Source organism: Diuraphis noxia, unplaced genomic scaffold (genome assembly GCF_037042655.1).
Source record: "Diuraphis noxia isolate RWA-SAM2 unplaced genomic scaffold, SU_Dnox_SAM2 contig0003, whole genome shotgun sequence".
In the NCBI taxonomy this organism is placed as follows: Eukaryota; Metazoa; Arthropoda; class Insecta; order Hemiptera; family Aphididae; genus Diuraphis; species Diuraphis noxia.
The window spans coordinates 77,632,781-77,653,260 of NW_028301713.1; the positions used below are offsets into that span (position 1 = coordinate 77,632,781).

The following is a 20,480-nucleotide window of genomic DNA, read 5'->3' on the forward strand; positions in this document are numbered from 1 at the left end:
GAGGAGAAGTAGTCAGAGGAGAAGTAATGCTAACGCGGTTCCTTCTCTGGCTCTTGATACAAAAGAAAAAAAATACATAAAAAAAAATACCTATCTAAAAAAATTGTGCTTTTAATTTTTTTGATTCCATAATAATATACTATGATTGAATATATTTTACTAATAATTATAAATATGCATGATTTTAAACAGGTTCTTTATAATTGTGATGGTTATATCAACGATGCGGCAGTCGATTCCTGTATTTTGCTTGGCCGTTTTAACTTTTAAGCAATTATATGGCCAGCAGCGGTGCAGGTCATTATAATAATATAACCACACACTTTAAAAAAAAAAACCATCGTTCAATTCCTCATACTTCTCTGCATTAATATTTAGTAACACACACTATTCCTAAAATCACACTATGGGTATTATAGGTATGTATATGTAATGTATATAGGTATGCAATCGAATCAGTTATCTTAGGTACCTCGTACAGTCGTACATACCTATATCTATATTTTTATCAACTATATTTTTTTTTTAAATTACTTAAGTCTTAGCTATAGGTGTCTAAAAATTGAATAATACAATAATGGCACGTATTTTAGGTCGGAAAATTATAAATGATATTGAATATACCATTCCATTGTTTTAAAGAGCTAATTTTTACTTTTTGAAAGCTGCACCTTGTCTTAAATCAAAATTAATGAAATTTGATATTTTAAGTTATGGCAGTCTTATTCTGGAGGTGCAAATAGGTGTAGACCACAATAGCGGATCTGAAGATCATTTGAGGAGGGGGTGAATTGGTTTCGTAGATTGATAGGTAATAACAAAGACGTAACCGAATACACATTTCTGATTTTCATATTAAAAAAATACCTTTTTTTTGTATCATTTATTCATAAGTTTAATGTTATAGCTATGACTTATGAATTTCATATTCTTTTTATCATACGGCGCTATAGTTTAAGTGAAAAAAAATCCTTTGGGACAGGTAATCGCCACGTCCCCCCCCCCTCAAATCTACCACTGGTGCAGACGTGCAGTTATGAACGACACCATAAATCATAAGTGCACAGTTTGTATATATATGATGCTCGTTTATAGGTTACTAAAGAATAACCGGGTTAATTAAATTTTAATCAGATAATTATCGAAAAATTAATTACAATATTGAACAAATGAATACGTTACTTAACATACAACAACACTTTTTTAAATTATAACTTGGACAACAAAAGTCGAGAAAAAACTTTAACTTGTATTGTAAAACCACCTTGGGTGGGCCTGGACCTTCAAACAGCTATACAACTTCTGAGTCCAAGTGCCAAATTCTGAATTCAACATACATCGTTTTCAGTATACCTTTGTACTTATATATCGAATTCTTTCTATTTTTTAAAATTTTTACTAATATAATTACCATAAATATATAGAAAAAACTACTAGATGGACTAATTCTCTACACAATGTATTTACACTATATTAGCACAGAATGATTAGGTCGAAGTTGGGTGCTATATATAGCAGTGTGGGGCTTGCATAGGTACATCTGTTATCACTATATTAAAGCCCACAATCTGACAGATATTAAATCCAGATTAATTAATTTAAAATTCTTAAGAGGGCGTGATATCCGCTTGCGTTGTCTTCGTCTCAAACAAGTGTGTAGATAACATTGCAAATCTTACACTCCAGAGCATATTTTAAGTAATTTTCACTGGGTGGCACTTCAATAAAATTGTCTACCAAAGGAACATAGAAAGAAAATCAACTCTCCTATCTCAACAATTTTGATATAGGTTTATTAATTGTACTCTACTGAAAAATACATCTACAAGTTGTATATAGGATTATTTATTGAGAATTTGAGATATTATTATTATATCAAAATAACCGATTTTTCAATAATAAAACTTTGATAAAATAAGTAGAACAGAGTATATATATTTCTATCAGTATCTGTATTTAAAAAAATACGTGTTAAAATTTAAAATTATATGTTTGAATCTATGGAAAAAAATGTTTGTATAAATTCTTGATTTTGGTATAGCTCTGGGTCAGGTAGTTTCCTTCTTTTCTCTTTAGATTCCAGAAACTTAGCATTTTAATGACAGCTATATAATATAGCCTATATTATAATAGTATACACTAGGTATACAGTCAACAAACAGGATAAGATTATTACTATTTATTAATACTAAAATTCGTCCAATATGGGCTTTTATAGCAAATTACGGACCGATTGAAAAATATTTCTCGAAGGGCCGAGACTATCCAATCCGGCCCTGGACGAGTATAAGTATTTGATATTTCAATCACAGAACAATGCTATGAAATATGAATACTTCTAAACAATTGTATAAAAGTAGTATAAAATTTACTTATACAGACTGTATAATACAGTGTATGGTCACCTCGCCTGTCTTTCATCAGGAGTACAGGACGAAAATTCAAAATATGTAGAAAATTAGAAATTTTGTAATATAGCACCTTATTCCCACGTCCCATCCAACCTTCAATTTACGGTGACGATCGACGACTTCCGAAGAAATTGATAGCATTGTTAAAATTACGTGTACTATTTTCGTACTACATCAGTACAACTATATCTATTCGTATAATTTATATCATCAATAGGTATATAATATAAACAATTCCGACAAAATAGTTGTGAGCATGTGACATGTTCTTCATTCAATAAAATATTACCTATTATTGTTTATTATATAGTATGGGATAAACTATACAAGAGTCGAAAGCTTAAAATAGTTTTATGTTCTTTATACATATATTATATACATAATAATTGACATTGATACCAATCGGTCGTTATGAGAATGTATTAGTCAGTGGCAGTGTGGCACGATCACCCACCAGTGGGTAGCATTAAAATATCACTGGGGGGGGCACTAGTGCCCCGTACTTTGTATGTTAAAATATGCTATGTTACACTCATCAGATCGACAGATCATGTTTAACTCCGTTAGTTAAACTTTAGAGTGAATTGACTTCTAATAAAATTTAAAGGTGAGATATTATTATCCAGTAAATCTCATAGGATTTTTATTATATTTCAATATTTCTATGAGTATTTTAAAATGTTAAATAGTTTGTAGGTACGTCTTAAATGCTCATAACTCGAGTTAGAATTAAAATATCATGAAAATCCCATGCGATTGACTATAGATCTTACCTTTAAATTGTATAAGAGGGTTATTCAATCTAACTTCTAATCTACACACTTGACGGAGACAACACATTATGGTAACATGTCTTTTTATGGAGAATTGTAATTCCTACAAAAGATAGTGTTAACTCCTACAAAAGATAGTGTTAACTCCTACAAAAAATAGTGTTAACTCCCATGGGCGTAGCATGCCCTAATTAACAAGGGGGACTTAAGTCCTTGGTTATTTTTATTAAACTATGCTAAAATTTAATGTATTGAAATACAACATATCAATAGCCATTACAGTTATATAATACGTATATAAATAGTTAAAACGCACATAAGCAATCAATTAATATGCAATGTATATTTATTGAATTATGACTGAGAAGTGAGTACCTACATTAAAAAAAAAAATTTTTAAAAATTTTATTTTATTATTACATTATATTATATCAATACTCTTAATACAAATAAACGTAGGATTAATAAAATTGACATAAGCTTTCAAATAAAAAACATTTGATTTTAATGTAGGTACCTACGTACTCTAATAATAAATGCAAGTCAATCCTACCTATGTTTATTTGTACTGAAAATATCTTCAGTTTTTATTTCTGAAGATAAGTATCGTTCAATTTGTAGAATAGAGAGGTTTGAACCGATCATTTGTCATTGTACTTCTGATCCATGTAGTTATATTTTATGCTCTTCATAACTGAAAAAGATCGTTTACATGATGAGGAGAAGAAATGAAACTGGGAATAATATAATTATTGGACGATTAGCTGCTGAGTTGTTAGGTTAGATTCAGCGATTCGGCGATAACATTCTTTAATGTTTCTTTAACAATTAAATATAAAACTACAATCTTTTTTTATTTTTATTTTACAAAACAAAATCTAGTTTTCTAGATGTTTTGGACAATTCGTCTATGACTTCTTCCGCGGATTCTTCTGAAGACCACAATTTTGGAGGAAATAATGAAAACGAAAAAATATAATTTTCAGATAAATAGTCGCAATATTGTTGAACTTTATCGTCAGATGCTCAGATGGCATATTTTTTAACAAATCAAATACCAAGCGATCTTCAATATTTCAAAGTTATGATAATTTTTGAACTTTTCAACTTCATAATCGTGAATTTAAGTAATATTATCATATTTTTTAAATGGAAAAATGTCCATATAGGAGATTACAGTATCTTTGATTTTCAGGTAAACATTTTAAAAGGTTATTCGTGTAGGAGTTTACATTTGGCTCTACTCACAAGTCACAACTCCGGAGTCTGATTTCATATATTCTGTGGTTATTTCATTCCTATATCATAAGTAGGTAGGTAAACATTACCCACTCGACAAATGGTGGATTAATTAATTGATTAGAATATAAGTCAACCATCTTGTAGTTTTTATATTATATTTATTATTTATGCATTTTACCCACTAATAGAAAACTTTTTTGTTTATTTAGATAATAATTTATTATAATCCATCATAAAATATTTAGGCTCTCTAGAAATACCTACCTAATAAAAGATGACATAATGCTATTGTAGAATTTATAATGATTATTATATAAATATTAGGTTTTCTACGATTCTAATTTGTATGGTTGGCTGTAAAAGTTTATAACTTTATAAGCTACCTGCTACCTACCTATACATTTTAATAAGCTAATTATATTCACATAGGTTCGCAAGCCACGAATAATTATGCGCGCGGGGAGCACAATGTTAATGATAACAGAAATGATAAAAACAGTTTTCCACATTTCAACTTTTCACATTAATATTCAAAAAAATAAAAAAGTACCAATGCACTCTGTATACCGATGTAAGTCTTTAAGATCATTTTAACTGTCTCCTTAGCCACCTTAGCCATTCTTTGTACGTCGCCGACTTCGGTTTCGGTGTTGGAGACGAATTAAGTGACAAATTTCCAATCTGTTGTCAGTTGTTATTGACAACATTCCCTCATGCGCAAGTGTACTCCTCGAACTGCGTTCTTCGTATAAGCATTGTTCAGTCTGTAAATTCATTTTTGGAATATCGCACAGAAATAATGTCTGTGTAGATGGTATACACCAAACACAGTCGATCGACATGGAAGATCTACTCATTCAGATATCAAAGGACGCGGCAAACGCAAAATTGACCAACCTGAGTCAGTCAGCAACTGAAGCATATGGTAGTGTTTTACGTTAATATTACAAAGCATTTCGCACGATCAGTTTTGTGCAGTTGATAGACATAATATTTTGTTTGTAGATAAAATATTTAAATTAGAATTTATAATCCCATTTCAGTGTTTTTGGAGAAGCAACAGGGATCCCTGCGCGATCCGGCTCATGAACTTAGAGCAAAGTGTTTAAATGTTTTTAAACTGGCATTTGAAACCAGAAAAAGCAAACTAGTGGCACAAGCTCTGTGTGGATTAAATGTAAAATTCATATTTCATTAGTACATAAATAACTGATTATAACTATATAGTAATTTCCAACACTAAAATATGTCTAGAAAATTTTGAGAGATGATCGTTTTCAATCAAATTTTGAGCCAGAAGATGATTCGTTATGGTTGCCGTCACAAATTTTGCATACAATTAGTTCTATTTTAGCACAATCTGATGACACACAAATAGATATGTTAAAGGTGATTCTACTTCTTTATATTTTATAAACATTAATAGTTATTTTAAATTAATATATAGGTGTTTTTGAACGTTGCGTGTTCATCATACTGGACAATGAATGGGCGTATTATAATACAGATACTTACACTGTCCTGTGAAGTATACGAAAATGGAAACCAAGGAATTCGATCGGCTGCTCAAGCTGCTGTCAGTCAAACACTACGATATTTTTGCAACTTTCTTGGTAAAATAGGTACTTTATTTTAATTCGAGTCGGTAAAAGATTAGGTATTAACTATTAGGAAAAATTGCTAAAGGGTTGTTGCGCAAAATCTTAATTCAATTTTTTCAAACAGTCAACTTTGATTGAAAGAGAATTAATGAATCATTTATTATGTAATCTCCATTTATACACATTTTTCATATAATTTTTGTTTGCATATTTAATGTTTACTAATTCAATAAAATTTGAAAACACAAAATATCCACTCTTGAAATTAGAATTTGTACAGTTTTTGACCGATTTCGATTGTAGTGTATTAAATATTTATAAAAAGGTATTTTAGTAATTTGTATTACTTCCAGATGAAGAATGTGAAGAAATTAATAAAATGAAAGACAATGGTGCTGGTGGAGTGTTGTGTTTTAATGAAGCATTACCAATATTGCAATTTATTGTTAGTAAAATAGACGAGACTCAAAAGTAAATAAATATTTTGTTTATGTTTAAAATCTGAGTTTGACCAATGTTTGTCATGTTAATAGTGGAGATCGTTGCAGTCAAGCTGTTGTCTTTTATCTCGAATGTCTTCATACTCTTGTTGCAAGCTTACCCCAAAAAGTACATGATAATCGTCACTTTACTATGTTCTTATGGCAACGTCTTTGTCCAGCTATTATAGCTTTTTTAGGATCACCTCGAGTCGATAAAAAAATAGTTTCTCGAGGTGATGATAAGATTACTAAATTTGGTAGAGGATCTGGTGTCTTGGGAAGTGCTCCTAGTTTCAACAGCAATCAATCTAAAATAATATATAGGTAATAATTTTATTTTTAATAATAAATTAATAACTATTCACATGCTTAGACTAATTATTAACATTACTAATATATAGCATGCTTTTTAATTTTAGTATTGGAAGTCAACTAGTGAGACTGGTTGGATGTGTGAGTTCTCTTAGACCTGTTTTGGAGTCTGTCTTTCATAGAATGCTTTTGTATCCACCACCTCTTTATAGAATAGATGCTTTGAAAGCTTTAAAAGAGGTAGGTATTTAAATTTATTCATGAAAAAGAGAATTTATAAATTATTATTTAATACAAACAGTAATATTTTCAATATTTTACATTGTTTAACAAAATTACCAATTGAATATATACAAGTTTAATTAAATTTACTGCTATTAAAATAATCTAACTCTTAAAACTATTATAAAATAAACATTATCTTTGATTATTTTGGAATTATGTCTGGAATTAAAATAACTTGTATTTATAATCAGACTAAAATGTAAAATTCTTTGTAGTTTTAGAGTAATATTGTTATCCAATCTATTAGACTTTTAATAATATCATTTTTAACTTATTCCAAGTAATTAAGTAAGTTTAAAAAAAAATAAAAATATTTATTATTAATTCTTTAACCATATAGTTTGTTAAATCTAATATATTAAATACTTCAATAACTGCCTTGTTTAATAACGTCAAATTATAGTTATTATCTATGGTAAATAATTATAAGCTTTGTTGGTACATGAGTTAATACATGTTCCTTTTTTTTTTTAATGTATGGAAAGTAGTTAGAATTTTACAATATTATTAAGTAGTACATTTTGTAGTATGTTTCCCATTTAATTTATGTATAATATGAGTAACGAGTAAAATTAAAATAATATTCTTCTGTTCTTTATTCTGTATATGACCGTCTATCTGATGTTAACTACTCTCCCAATACTCTTTCCAAATTCAAAAATAAAAATTTCACAGGCTCCAGCATTATTTTTGCATCATTAATCTACAACTTTTGGAACTCACTTAAATTTTTAAATCTATCCAATTGTTTAGAAACTAAAGGACATTATCCGAAATCTTTGAAATCTTGGTGACACCTATTCTTAATTAAAGTTACCATTCCTCTTTTAATAATTTGTATGTTACCTATCTCATTCTGAGTTTAATCAAGTTAAATTTAAGTTAATTACTGTAGTACTTATACAAATATACATAAGAAAAGCTTTTTTTTTAATTGGTTAAAAATTGTAAATTCTGTTGAATGTATTCTTGTTTAAAAACAGCTTTAATAGCCACAAAAATGCAAGCTCTTACCACAACTTGTTGAATGTTCTAATCATAAGAAATATTAAAATTTTAAAAAGTGTTACTTATACTTATATTTATTAAATGTATCATATAATATATTACATCATCTATAGTTGTATAAAATATATTTTATTTCAGCTATTGAGTAGTCCAAATAGAATAGTGGATTTTGCTGGACCAATTCTTGTGGAAGATGATAAAATGTGTCAACAGAGTGATATGGCGTTGACTCGTTTGTTAGTATATTATAATAATATATATTTTTCGTTACACGTGTCATATGCTATCTATGTATTAACATGTTTTTTGAACTTATCAAAACATTTTTATTGGAGCTTGTAGTCTATTGTTTTACAGTTGTAATTGAATTTATAGTAATTGTATAGAGATGTATTTTTTATATCTTTTAAAAAACTTTCAAACACATTGGTTGGATTAACTAAACACCACCATTCTTTCTGTAGTTTCCTTTCAAGTAAGTTTGTTGCTCCACGTGATCTTATATTATATTCCACTTTTACGTATTCCATGATAACTCAATTGTTTGTGTTTGAGCTTTGTGCACCTGTATGCGGGCTCATGAAATTCTTGCTATGGTCAACAGTTTGGTGTAAAAAATGTCATATTTTAAAATGATGTATGCTTTTCACTCATCTAAATAAATTGTTGGTTGACAAAGCATATTCGCATACAATATTATTAGAATAGTTGTTAATGTATTAATAATAGAATGAGAAAATGTGTGGATAACTTGATTAATGCAGATAGCATATGACACAATTTTCTATTTGATCTTATCAAATGTTTTATTATAATTTTTTTTATGCTTTAGGGTGATGGATTCTATTGAAGAATGTTCCAAATGTACAGACTGGGAAATTGTTTTTATTAGTGTTTCGTGTATACTTTCTCTTCTTTCAACCCTTCTTGATTTAACTACTGGAAAAGGAATTAACGATGTTTACACTGAAAAAATAAATGAAAAATTCCAGTCATTGGCTAGTTGTGACTACACAGGACCTTTAACTTATGAGTCAATGAAGAGATTACCAAATATCTATAGAGAACAATTATTATCTTCTTCTTCTGAGTCATCCATTGAAAACAGAAGTCGTATTAACAGTACAAGCAGCAGTAGTGGAGTTCCAAGTAGTGGTAATACAGAAGGTCCTGAAGGAGGATATCAAAATGATCCACAGGTAACTTATGTATATAAAACATTAATCATTAACTTTCAATTTATATTTAGTTAATAAGTCATAAAAATATTAAATAGAAAATCATATTTCTTTAGGTTGGCTAACTTCTAATAAATTTTTATTTTCATTGCTTGTAATTCAGATTGACGAAATGGAAGCGGCAGTTGAGAAAAATCTAAAAGAAGAAGCATTTCGATTAGAACTAGTAACAAAAAAGTTGAATACTTGTAATGTTTTTCAAGTTACTCCAGTAAGTTTATCTTTAATTTAAATTTATTTTGTGTAAAATAATACAAAGTACCATCATACTCTGACTATTGTTAATATATTTTTAATAATTCTCCAAGTCAAAATGTAAAAATATTTCTGTACTAAAAATTTTTTTTTTAAACTGGCTTGGATGGTGTTTATTTATTTTCCGGTACTTTCTACCACACAATTATTTACCACTATAAGTCTGTAACTGGTATCCAACATAATTACATTTTAGATTAAAATTAATTTTTTAACATCACTTATATCTGTTTCAATTAAGTATTTAAATGTACTACATTATTGTGTATTATATATAATTCTTTTTTAACTTAAATAGGAGTCTGTAGAATTATTGGATTTAGAAAGAAAAAATGCTGGTAGTTTTGTCCAGACTCTGGTTAGTTTTTTACCTACATTGTTACCACTTAGAAGTACATTACAAGTAGATGAAGAGATCCAAAGGTTTTCTTCCAGTTTTTGTGAAGGTATATGCCATATTTTTATTAAAATGCTTATAAAATATTAAAATATTGGTTATAATAATAAATTATTCATAGATATAAGTTTACAGATTTTAATTATCTATATTTGATTATTGTTAAAACAATTGTAACATATCTTAACGGTTTTGAGATCATTTTTCATCTAAAATATTTAATGAACTATATTATATTACCGTTTAATAACCTAATAATTTTTACAATTTTCATGATCATTAAATAAAATAAAAATAGATTCAAAATCTCTGAACCTATAATTTTAAAAGTCTAACATTAATGTAAAGTGATGTTATACTTTTAATTTAAAGTAAAGAAAATGTAATAACATTATTACATAATTTATGCAATTTCTAATTATTTTTTATTTAATTTAGAAATTATACGACAAGATAATAAAAAATATGGTTCAATAATAATAAATGCAGATGGTGTTTATGTAGCAACAATTATGTCACTATACCTTAATTTGAAGTTAATTCATCAAAATTATTATGATGACTCTTCTATACTGCCCATCATGTCTGAAGTAAGTATAAAACAAAATATATATATTACAGCATTAAGGTTGAATTACCGACAATTAAAACATTTATATGTTGAAACATCAGTGTATTAACTATTATATTTTTATTAGTACTAAAAATGTAGCCAATATTTCAACGTTTCAATATTTTGACCTATCAATGTGTTTTATATTGAATCCTAATGTAAAACTTTGAATTTAAAAACTTTAAATTTGAAAACATAAATAGTTTTAAAGTAAATCGTTGTTAGATTTTAAATTTACTCATAACTAAAGTTTGGAATTTAATGTTTTTACTAGTCATATTATTAAGTTTTTGCAGTCTTAATTGAATAAAAAAGGTGAACGGTTCATTCGATATAAGAAAATTTCTTTTCGTATGTTGAGAATATAATATTATAGGTTAGGAAATATTTAGATTATTTAGCATATTTTGGAATACCTTGGGAAAAAATTCTAATTAATTTTATTTTTTAAATTATTGTTATTAATGTAAATATGTATTACAGTACTTAATAAAATATTTTACTAACCATATTTTTTTAAATGTTTTTTTGGCAAAAAAAACACGCAGTAATAGTAGGTACTATTATGTATGTCACTGTGCCGTTATATATTAATTTAACTTACCGATTTTGATAACAACAAGTAACAACTTACTTGTTTTAAAAATTCATTAACTTTGAACATATTTTTAAATATGGGTAGAATTGCCCAACACAAATTACACTATTTTAACTTTTAATATAGTGCAATTATTCTACTATGCATGAGTATACAGTATACCTAACTATTGTAAAAAATCATATTTTTCTATTTTTTAAAAGAATATAAGGTGAATATTTGTAAGTTTTTTAGAGAATATCAAAATCTTGTTTTAGATGTTCTAAGACAATATAAATCCGGACTTAACTCATAAAATTAATGTATTTCATTTTTATGTTATATTTTATTAATTATGTATTATTATTTTTAATTTGTATTCAACTATAATTCTTATTAATTAGGTAACTTTATGTATGGGGATTATTCCTAAAATGTTATTATAAAATTACTGCTTTAAATCAAAAATTTGTGTTATATACCTACTACCTTATCAAAATGCAATATAACCATTGGGTGGGTTGGTTGTTCTGCAGGATCAATTTGTTGAAGAAATTTACAGCAGTGGCATGCTGATGTATGTGTCTAGAAGTTGGTTAGCTGAGCTCTATCAACATGTACTTGTTACTAATATTTTGGTATTGTCCAGTTACAAGACTCAAGCAGCTGGTCATTTGGCGTTAATAGATTTATTAACAGGTTCATATGGGGCCTAGTTTCATGCTTGATTTAATATTAGTTTATAATATTGGCTTGATTTTGTTTGCATTGCTTTTTTTTGTTTTGTTGTTGATTCATAATTTTTAACAAATTATTTGAAATATTTTTTTTTCATTTTGCATATGTAGCAGCCGTGTTATGACTGTTTTTATTTGTCCTGTTGGCACTTGGTTTGGTTTTAGATATAAGTTTTCACACAATCTTTATAAAAAAAAAAACAGTTATTGTCATGATTTGGATTTTATATGGCTTAATAAAATATAAACTCACAATACAATACAATACAATACAAATAAACATATTTATTATTTACTATTTAAGGTTATTAAAAATTATGATATACAAAAATTGATTGAAAATAATATTTATCAAGTAAACTAAAATTTTAAATATCTAAACATAATATATACTTATTTTTATTGTTTTTATTTACAAGCTTTTATAAAATATAATATATATTTATGTTATACATCACAGTTTCGATTATACTTCTAATTCAATGTTTCAAATAAAAATTTGTATTATAATACATACATTTCATATCTAATAATTTACTACATTTTTTATACTTAATTTTATTTAAATTGTTATTCATATTTATTTAGATATTGATGGCTATAGTTCTGAGAATAAAGTCAATTGGTTGCTATCAGATTGTCTTCGTTTAGAAAGAACGGTCTGTAGATCAGAGACAAGTCCTGATGCTAATGCTGGTATGATTTTGATTATCATATAATATATAAATTTACTAACTTACATTTACTTTCTCAAAATCCAAATTTTATAATATAGGTAGCTCAACTGAGTATAAAAAAATTTATCTAAATAATATTGAAGTTAATTTATTTAATTTTATTAGGTATAAAGTTAAGTAGACGAATCGTTACATGTTGCTGGGATTCTATGATGAATGTTTTGGCCATTCCTCTTAAAATTGATTCATCCGATGATTCAAATACTCAGGTTAAAAAATTGTTACGAAATGAATTGAACAAAGATTCTATTCGTCAAATGTCAGTACAACATAGTCTAGATGCATTACAAAGAGCAGCTACACTTGCAAATATTTTAGGTTTGTAATGAATTCAAATGTTGTAACATTTTTTATTTGTTTCAATGTTTAAACTTTATACTAAATTCAAACTATTATTTACTGTTTAAATTAATATTATATTCATTTTAATTAGGTATGCACAATCGCTGTGAAGGTATATTCTCTCTGCTTGTAAAAGCTTCATGTGGTCAGAAAGGAAACGTAAATTGGTTTTCTGGCATAATCAAAAAGCAACCAAAGTTAATAACATCACATGTTTTAAGTATGGATGTGATGCTCTCGCGTGGCTTAGAATTTGGATGTCACGGACAAGAATGTTGGCCACATATTTTCAAGTATATCTCATTAATACAATTTGATTGAAGTATACCTATATATACTAATACTATACTACCTATATTTTAATTTTATAGCTGTGCTCTATATGTTGGATACCTAGAACAAATATTTTTTCGACAGACGTCTTCATCAGTTGCTGCATTAAAGATGGTTAAACCTAAGTTATTAAATACTGAAAATTTAAACAAAAGTTTTGGTGCATCTGTAGATAGTGATGAAGAAGTTTGGTGAGATTTTTACTTTATTTTATATGTTTAAATATTATTTTCAGTTTTTTAGTATATTAATTTCAATTAAGAATTTATTCGATAAATAATAGTTGATAACAAATAATCTGTTTTTAATGTTTAGCATGGATGTCTATAGTTTTTTGTCTTCACCTACTTCTCCCAATAATTCAACAGAAACAATATCAACTTTGGTAAATAAAAGTAGAGCAGATATTGAAAATAATGGTGTATTAAACCAAGAATATGCTGCACAAATAGTCTGTATTCTGTCTCAATATGTTGACCGGTATATACCATAATCTTTATTGATATGTATTATTTAATTTAAATACCTTATACAAACATATTATTATAGATTATTTGAAGATGCTGCATTAAAATTGAATTTGAGAGCACTTACTGAATTTGTACGTAGCTTATGTAAAACTATTCGACACGAGTTATTTAAATCACCAGATCAGAAGAAATCTAATAACAGTACTAATAATGCCACTCTTTTAACACGACTATCTCGACTTATGTTACGATGCATCAAAAGTGGGCGCCCATTATTCCACATGATAAAAATATGGTCAATTGTTTTGCCATGTCTGATGGAAGTAAAGACATTTCATGTTAAATAATACTATCTACTTAATGACATTCATAAACTGTATTTTTCTAAATTTTTTACCAGGTATCGTGCCATAAAGATTTAGCTTTGTCTAAACAAGCTATAGCTTCAATTCATGATACAGTTTTAGCTTTTCTTAACGACCAACCAGAGCTTTCTCATTTCCATATCAACGAATCATTGTTCAAACCTTTTGAAAATCTCTTATGTTTAGAACTATGTGACATAGAAATTCAAGATCAAGTAATTTAATATTTCATATGGGTACTACACATTTATATTAAACAAATTAAGTAATAATTTTATTCTTAATAGATTGTCAGTTGCTTATGTGAATTTGTCGAAGCTAACCGTTCAGATATCAGATCTGGTTGGAGACCTTTATTCGGTGCTTTAAAAGTAGTCAATAGCAGTCATTTGTCATCTCTGTTAGAAGTATTTAGAGTCTTTCTGAACACTGATGACACATTAGCTTTCTCAAATGCAGCAGTAGATTGTATAGCTTGTCTCATTAAACACGTACGAGGAACTAGTAAGTAGTTTATTCTTTCTTATTAAAATGAAACAGACTACAAAGCTTGTTTTACATTTAATTAGATTTTGACAACTCAGATACTGAAACTAGACTTGAACTGTGCAAAGCTGCTCTTAAACATTTACAGCATTGCAGTTTAATATTAAAGTCAATGTATGTTATGCCAGCTTGTCCAAAATTTCATTTACCTAATCGGTAAGTTATTACTTCCACTCATCCAAATATCTTGGTATATTAATCCATCCTTTCATTAAGATGTTTTTAATCTTTGTTAATGATATTATACATCTAGGTTATGAATTAGTAATTTTTGATTTATATCGGGTGATTCTTTTATCATAATACATGAACCACTCGTGTTTTCAATAAATATTTTTATGTTAATTATTTATTAAATTATTACTTTTTTCATTCAATTAAAAAAATTCAATTTTTAACTCATAAACTATTTGTTTTAAATTTGATTTTTATGTATCGAAAAGTATCCTGCTTTCAAATATTAATGTGGTCATTCGTAAACTTAAAATATTAGAAGAATAAAAAATATTTAAAAAAAAAACTGTTTTTAACAACTTGAAACTGTGAAAAAATTGACTTACTTTTTGAAATAATAAGTGTCTTAAATTACATGAATCTCGAGTATTTAAAATTTATTGTTAATTCATAATTAAATTGGGTTTAAAAAAGAAAATGTCACATTACGGTCAATATGTTCTCTGTACTAACACTTGAAGCATGAAAAAAAATTGATTTACAAAGATCTGTTTTAAATTAATTCATTTTAACTGATTTTGGAACTTATCCATCTAATATTAGATATGCCAGCTAAATATGAATTGTGTGTTTAATATAAAAATTGAAATTAGTGGCATATAAAATGCATCCACGTTTTTCTATTACTGCACTAATTGTGTCCAGATTATCTGATATTGTTATCTATTATACCTATGATTATCTGAATTAATGAAATAGATATGATTACTTATGAAGTAAATGTATATGGTTAGTATGTATTTCTATTTTGTGTTTTACCTGTCAATGTACGTTTCAATACTTTTCCAATTATGTATCTATTTTTCCATACCTATATAGTATATAGTATAGATATAGGTAGAATTAGTACCAAAAATAGTGTTTCCATATAAATTAATTTAAAAAATATTTTTGAAGATATCTAGTTGTTTTTTGTTTAAACTTTTATGAATAAAAAAGTTTTACCTATTCTAGGTTACTATAAAAGTGCATAAAATATTATTATTATATGTTGGCTACATAAATAGGTATTTAGAAAATGTAAATACATATGTATCTGTGAGACCTTCAAAAATATTGCTATAGATTGTAGGTATTATACATAAATACTTCAATTGACAATTAGGATAGATCTTTGTAAACTGGTTTTTTGATATGTGTCTCCAATTTAGAGACAAAAATAAACTTGATATTGCGTCTTCTTGATACTTACATACATTTTATTTAGAAATCATGTCTCAACTCTGGTTGATAACGATGTACCTGAATTACAATATATTCAAAATGAAAACTATAATCAACTATCTATTGAAGATTCAAAAAATGAAGCTATGATTTTAGAAGAAATTGATCAACCATGTGGTATACTAAGAGTGTGGTACTGCATTGTAGAAGGACTCTGTACTGCAATTACTGGTACATCAGCTATATATCAAAGGCAAAGTCTTGAATTACTCTTAGACATATTACAGGCATTTCCTGAAATACCAGGTTAAAATTATTTTTGACGTAATAAATATACCTATGACTAAATAAACTGAAGTTAAAATTAAAGTTTATTTATTTATTATTTCATTAATATACCTATTAGTGTTTAAAAATTATAAATATTAATGAATAATAACTAATTACAGGTTACATATTTGGTTGTTTCTGCATAAACCGACTACTTCTTCCTACCATACAAACATGGGCAAGAAAGATTGTGTCTACACATGACCTTAAGGACTTACCAAATTTCAAACAGTTATGTGGAAATTCAACTGATCTAATTGTCAACTATCTAAAAATGAATAAGAATTATGAAATGAAACTTGAAAAAGAAATAACACTTATGTTGAAACAACTATTATTTGTATTAAATGAATTCTGTGTTCAGCCCTTAGAGAACATTGTCCGTTTAGGATGTGCATGTTTAAGACATTTTGTTTTGGGTGCTGGAGATAACTTCACTACAAGCCAATGGGATCTAATCAGCTTTAGCTTACACAGAGCTTGTGCTATTTCTTTATATCCACTGACCAGGGTATCAATGACATACAGTCCATTTTCAGATAGTTTTTATGGCGATTTAGCAGCTGGTATTAAAGTGGCTGCAAGAAGGGATAGTACAATAGATGACAATTTGCATTTAAAACAATTATCTCAACAGGTAGTTGCTTTTTATAAAAAAAAAAAATGTATTTTCAAACAATCTTAAATTTAAATTCTAGTATTTTGATTATAAAATAAATTTTTGTAACATATATTAAGGGTACTTTATAGTTTAAATGTATTGTACCTATTTGAATAAGATGGTAAAATAATAAGCAAGCAAATAAATAATAAAAAATTATTTATGTGCATTCATAACAATACTGCTACTGTAATATACCCTATAATTTTAATGCAGTATAATTAGATATGAATTGCAGTATTAATACATTTCTTAAAATCATTTAAATACAATTGTCAACTTAAATTTTTCTAAATATTTAGTAAAATTTAATGGTATAAGGACTGCTTAGTTAAATGTTGTTAGTATTTAGTAACAGGAAATTTTTTTAACTTTAGTTGTGACTAATGAATCATTTACAATTACTGGTCTTTAAAAAATGAAAATTAATTAAAATGTTTATCATGATATTTCAGGTATTTTTGTTAGATCACCAAAGAGTTAAAAGTGATACAATTGTTGATGATGAAAGAAGTTTTATATTTTTATTATGTCATCACTGGTGTAATTTGGAAATTGACAACCAATGGCAGCAATCACCAGAACGTGTTCCTTACAAAAATATAGTCCTTGGATTATTTGTAAATGAAATGCTATTACAAATGATTGGAAATGTGTTGGTAAAGGGTACCAACAAAGCTATACCAAGGTATTTTTTTATAAATATGTGAACCAAAATAATTTGTTTTTGATTATAATTATTATTTATTTTCTTCAGCTTAGCCAATATCCTTCTACAATCTTCTCTGATGACTCCCATGGACGAGCAATCGTTCAAATTACAGAAACAAAATGTTATGCCTGGATATTTGTCCTCACTCACTGAATTTCAGATTCATACCTTTATCTCGTGTTTAAATATGACATACGGTATATCTTGGGAATTTGATTCAAGGCCTGGTCTAAAATTTCTTATTCAAAAAGTCGCTGGTTTAGAGAAAGCAGCTAATTTATATAAGCAGGCTGGAGGAGCTTGGACACTCTCATTGGTTGCACTTTTTGAAATATGTATCAATCGCATGTCTCTCTTGAGTTCTGATCAGATTAAACTTATTGTTGAAAAAACATCTCCCACTAATGATACTGAAAGTTTTATACTTGAACTCAAACGTATATTTGATGATGCCTGCCAAAAATATGTTGAAATAGTTATGGATAAAAGCGGTACACATTGTGCTGTTGATAGGGCAGGAGATAAACCAGTGTTCTTTTTTGTTGCACAAAATGATGATATTTTTGAAACAACTGAAGAAAAACCTGCCGCCTTTAAGTTTGAAGATTTTAAAAAGATATATCCAAACGCACCATTAACATCAAAAAGTGAAGATAGTGGAAGTGATGATGACGATGATGCTGTGTATGCTATAGCAAGTTGTAAAAATTTAGATAATCTAATAGAAGAATATAAAAAAAGGAAACATGCAAACGCTATGCCAGGGCAGCCTGATTCTATTGAAAAAAGTGAAGAAAATTTACCACCAGAAGTCGAAGAACAGAGGCAGACTAGTATGAACAAGGTATGTTTATTTATTCAAAAATGTTAAATTACTTAATATTATACCAATGATACAAATATGTAACAATTAATTTATAGGACAGTGAAGTGCATGAGTCAGTATGGTCAGAAATGTTGATTTCAGTTTTTGATTTATTGACGCAACTGGATGATGACTCGTTCAAGTTATTATTACCAGTTTTATTCAATGGTGTAAGAGTTTTAACGGAATCGGCAACTAGGCCTCTGTTGAAACGTGTTCTTGGGGAATTTTACCAAAGGGTAGCTTTCATTTATGGATTTGGTCCATAAACTTCATATCAAACATTTATTTGTCAAGCTGATGTGTTTCAGTAAGTTTAAGAACTACTGATTTTTATTGTAAATCATTTAGTGTCAGAGACTGAATGTTTCTTTTTATTTATAAAGTAATATATATCAGATATCTTCAACCAATAAAAATATTTATTAAATTATTTTTTATAAATTAAATCTGCAAAACTTTTAATATCTATACTTATATAGTATGATTTTTAATTTTTTTTAAAGTTAATTTATTCTATTGAATATTGATACTTACGTATTATTTATGTGTTACCTATATTGGCTATATTATATATTATTTTGAGAAATGATACAGATATTATAGATAATTTACTTGATAAATCCTTAAAAATAACTATTTAATTATCTTTTTAAATCCTTAAAATATTGTTACATATTATTATGCAATATTAATAACCATTATGCGATAAATAAACTTTTCCATTCTTGTTTATTATTATCCTAGCACCATACAGTTTAACATTTATCACCATGTCAACTGGTAATCATCTATTGTACCTCAAATATTTTTTACATTTGCAACTACTTTAAAATAATATTAAATTGTTGACAATTAATAGGAGTATAATTAATAATTATTATTTTATAATTAACATATAAATAAACTGAATACAATAAGATAATTTCTGCAATCATAAAGATAATAACATTTGTATATGTTACAAATTTTGTTTGTTATAAGTTTATTGGTATATTTTTATTCTAAAAATTGAATCGTTTATATTAAACTTTGTGAAGAATAACTTAGAATTAATTTTTGCAATATATTATTAACATTTGTAAGAAAGATAATTATACCTACAACATAGTGACAACCCAACAAAATTCCAACATAACTAAATAATATTATTATAAAATACAATTTAAAAATGTATAAAAATTATGATTTTTTATAAATATATCACATACTAAACTTACACAAAATGTAAAAGATACAGATAAACATTAAATTTTTAGAAATGACTGCTGATTCAAGGTTGCTTAGTGGTGAGAATGTGAGGTGATACATTAATGTGGCTCAGTGAGCGTAGCAATAACAAATACCAATATTTTTCATTCAATAGAATTATAAATATTACTCATACTAATACTTCTTTATTTTGATACAAAAATTAATAAATGTAATTGACATCCATATTTTTTAACTCATAAAATTTATCTGTTTATTTGTATTTGTTTTTAACTATAAAATAAAATACAATTTTTTCTCTTTCAAATAATGATTATATTAAACTAACAAAACCAATAACTTATCTTATAAAAAAATATCTAAACTATATGGTACCATAATAGTCCATAATATACAAAACCACAAGTCTATTGAATACTTTTATAGCATATTAAGTACAGATCAATGTATTTGTACTGTTTGTACCAATATATATCATACTTTTCTTACACAAAAAACATTTTTTTTTTCATTATGTCTAGTATATGATGTTATATATTTGTATATTGTATCTATTCAGATGTATATTGATATACCTA

At 26.9% G+C, this 20,480-nt stretch overlaps 1 protein-coding gene across 3 annotated transcripts; it reads left to right on the forward strand.

Annotated features, from left to right (window-relative positions):
• Nucleotides 1-4,922: 4,922 nt before the first annotated feature.
• LOC107164758 (brefeldin A-inhibited guanine nucleotide-exchange protein 3) lies at nt 4,923-19,123 on the forward strand. Of its 3 annotated transcripts, none has more exons than XM_015512696.2 (27): nt 4,923-5,351; nt 5,470-5,603; nt 5,681-5,815; nt 5,874-6,048; nt 6,381-6,498; nt 6,561-6,833; nt 6,929-7,061; nt 8,253-8,350; nt 8,947-9,313; nt 9,456-9,563; nt 9,906-10,053; nt 10,443-10,594; nt 11,731-11,893; nt 12,520-12,627; nt 12,774-12,986; nt 13,102-13,303; nt 13,382-13,534; nt 13,659-13,823; nt 13,893-14,136; nt 14,214-14,393; nt 14,466-14,682; nt 14,748-14,880; nt 16,166-16,428; nt 16,572-17,089; nt 17,569-17,801; nt 17,871-18,669; nt 18,747-19,123. In XM_015512696.2, exons 1-27 carry the CDS (start codon nt 5,267-5,269, stop codon nt 18,957-18,959), a joined length of 5,730 nt encoding a protein of 1,909 aa, XP_015368182.2. In that variant the 5' UTR covers nt 4,923-5,266; the 3' UTR covers nt 18,960-19,123. The 3 variants fall into 3 exon arrangements, with proteins under 3 accessions (XP_015368182.2, XP_015368185.2, XP_089079077.1); XM_015512699.2 differs by having other exon boundaries at nt 5,874-6,039; XM_089222951.1 differs by lacking the exons at nt 4,923-5,351; nt 5,470-5,603; nt 5,681-5,815; ... (1 more) ...; nt 6,381-6,498; nt 6,929-7,061 and having other exon boundaries at nt 6,691-6,833.
• The last annotated feature ends 1,357 nt before the right edge of the window (nt 19,124-20,480 follow it).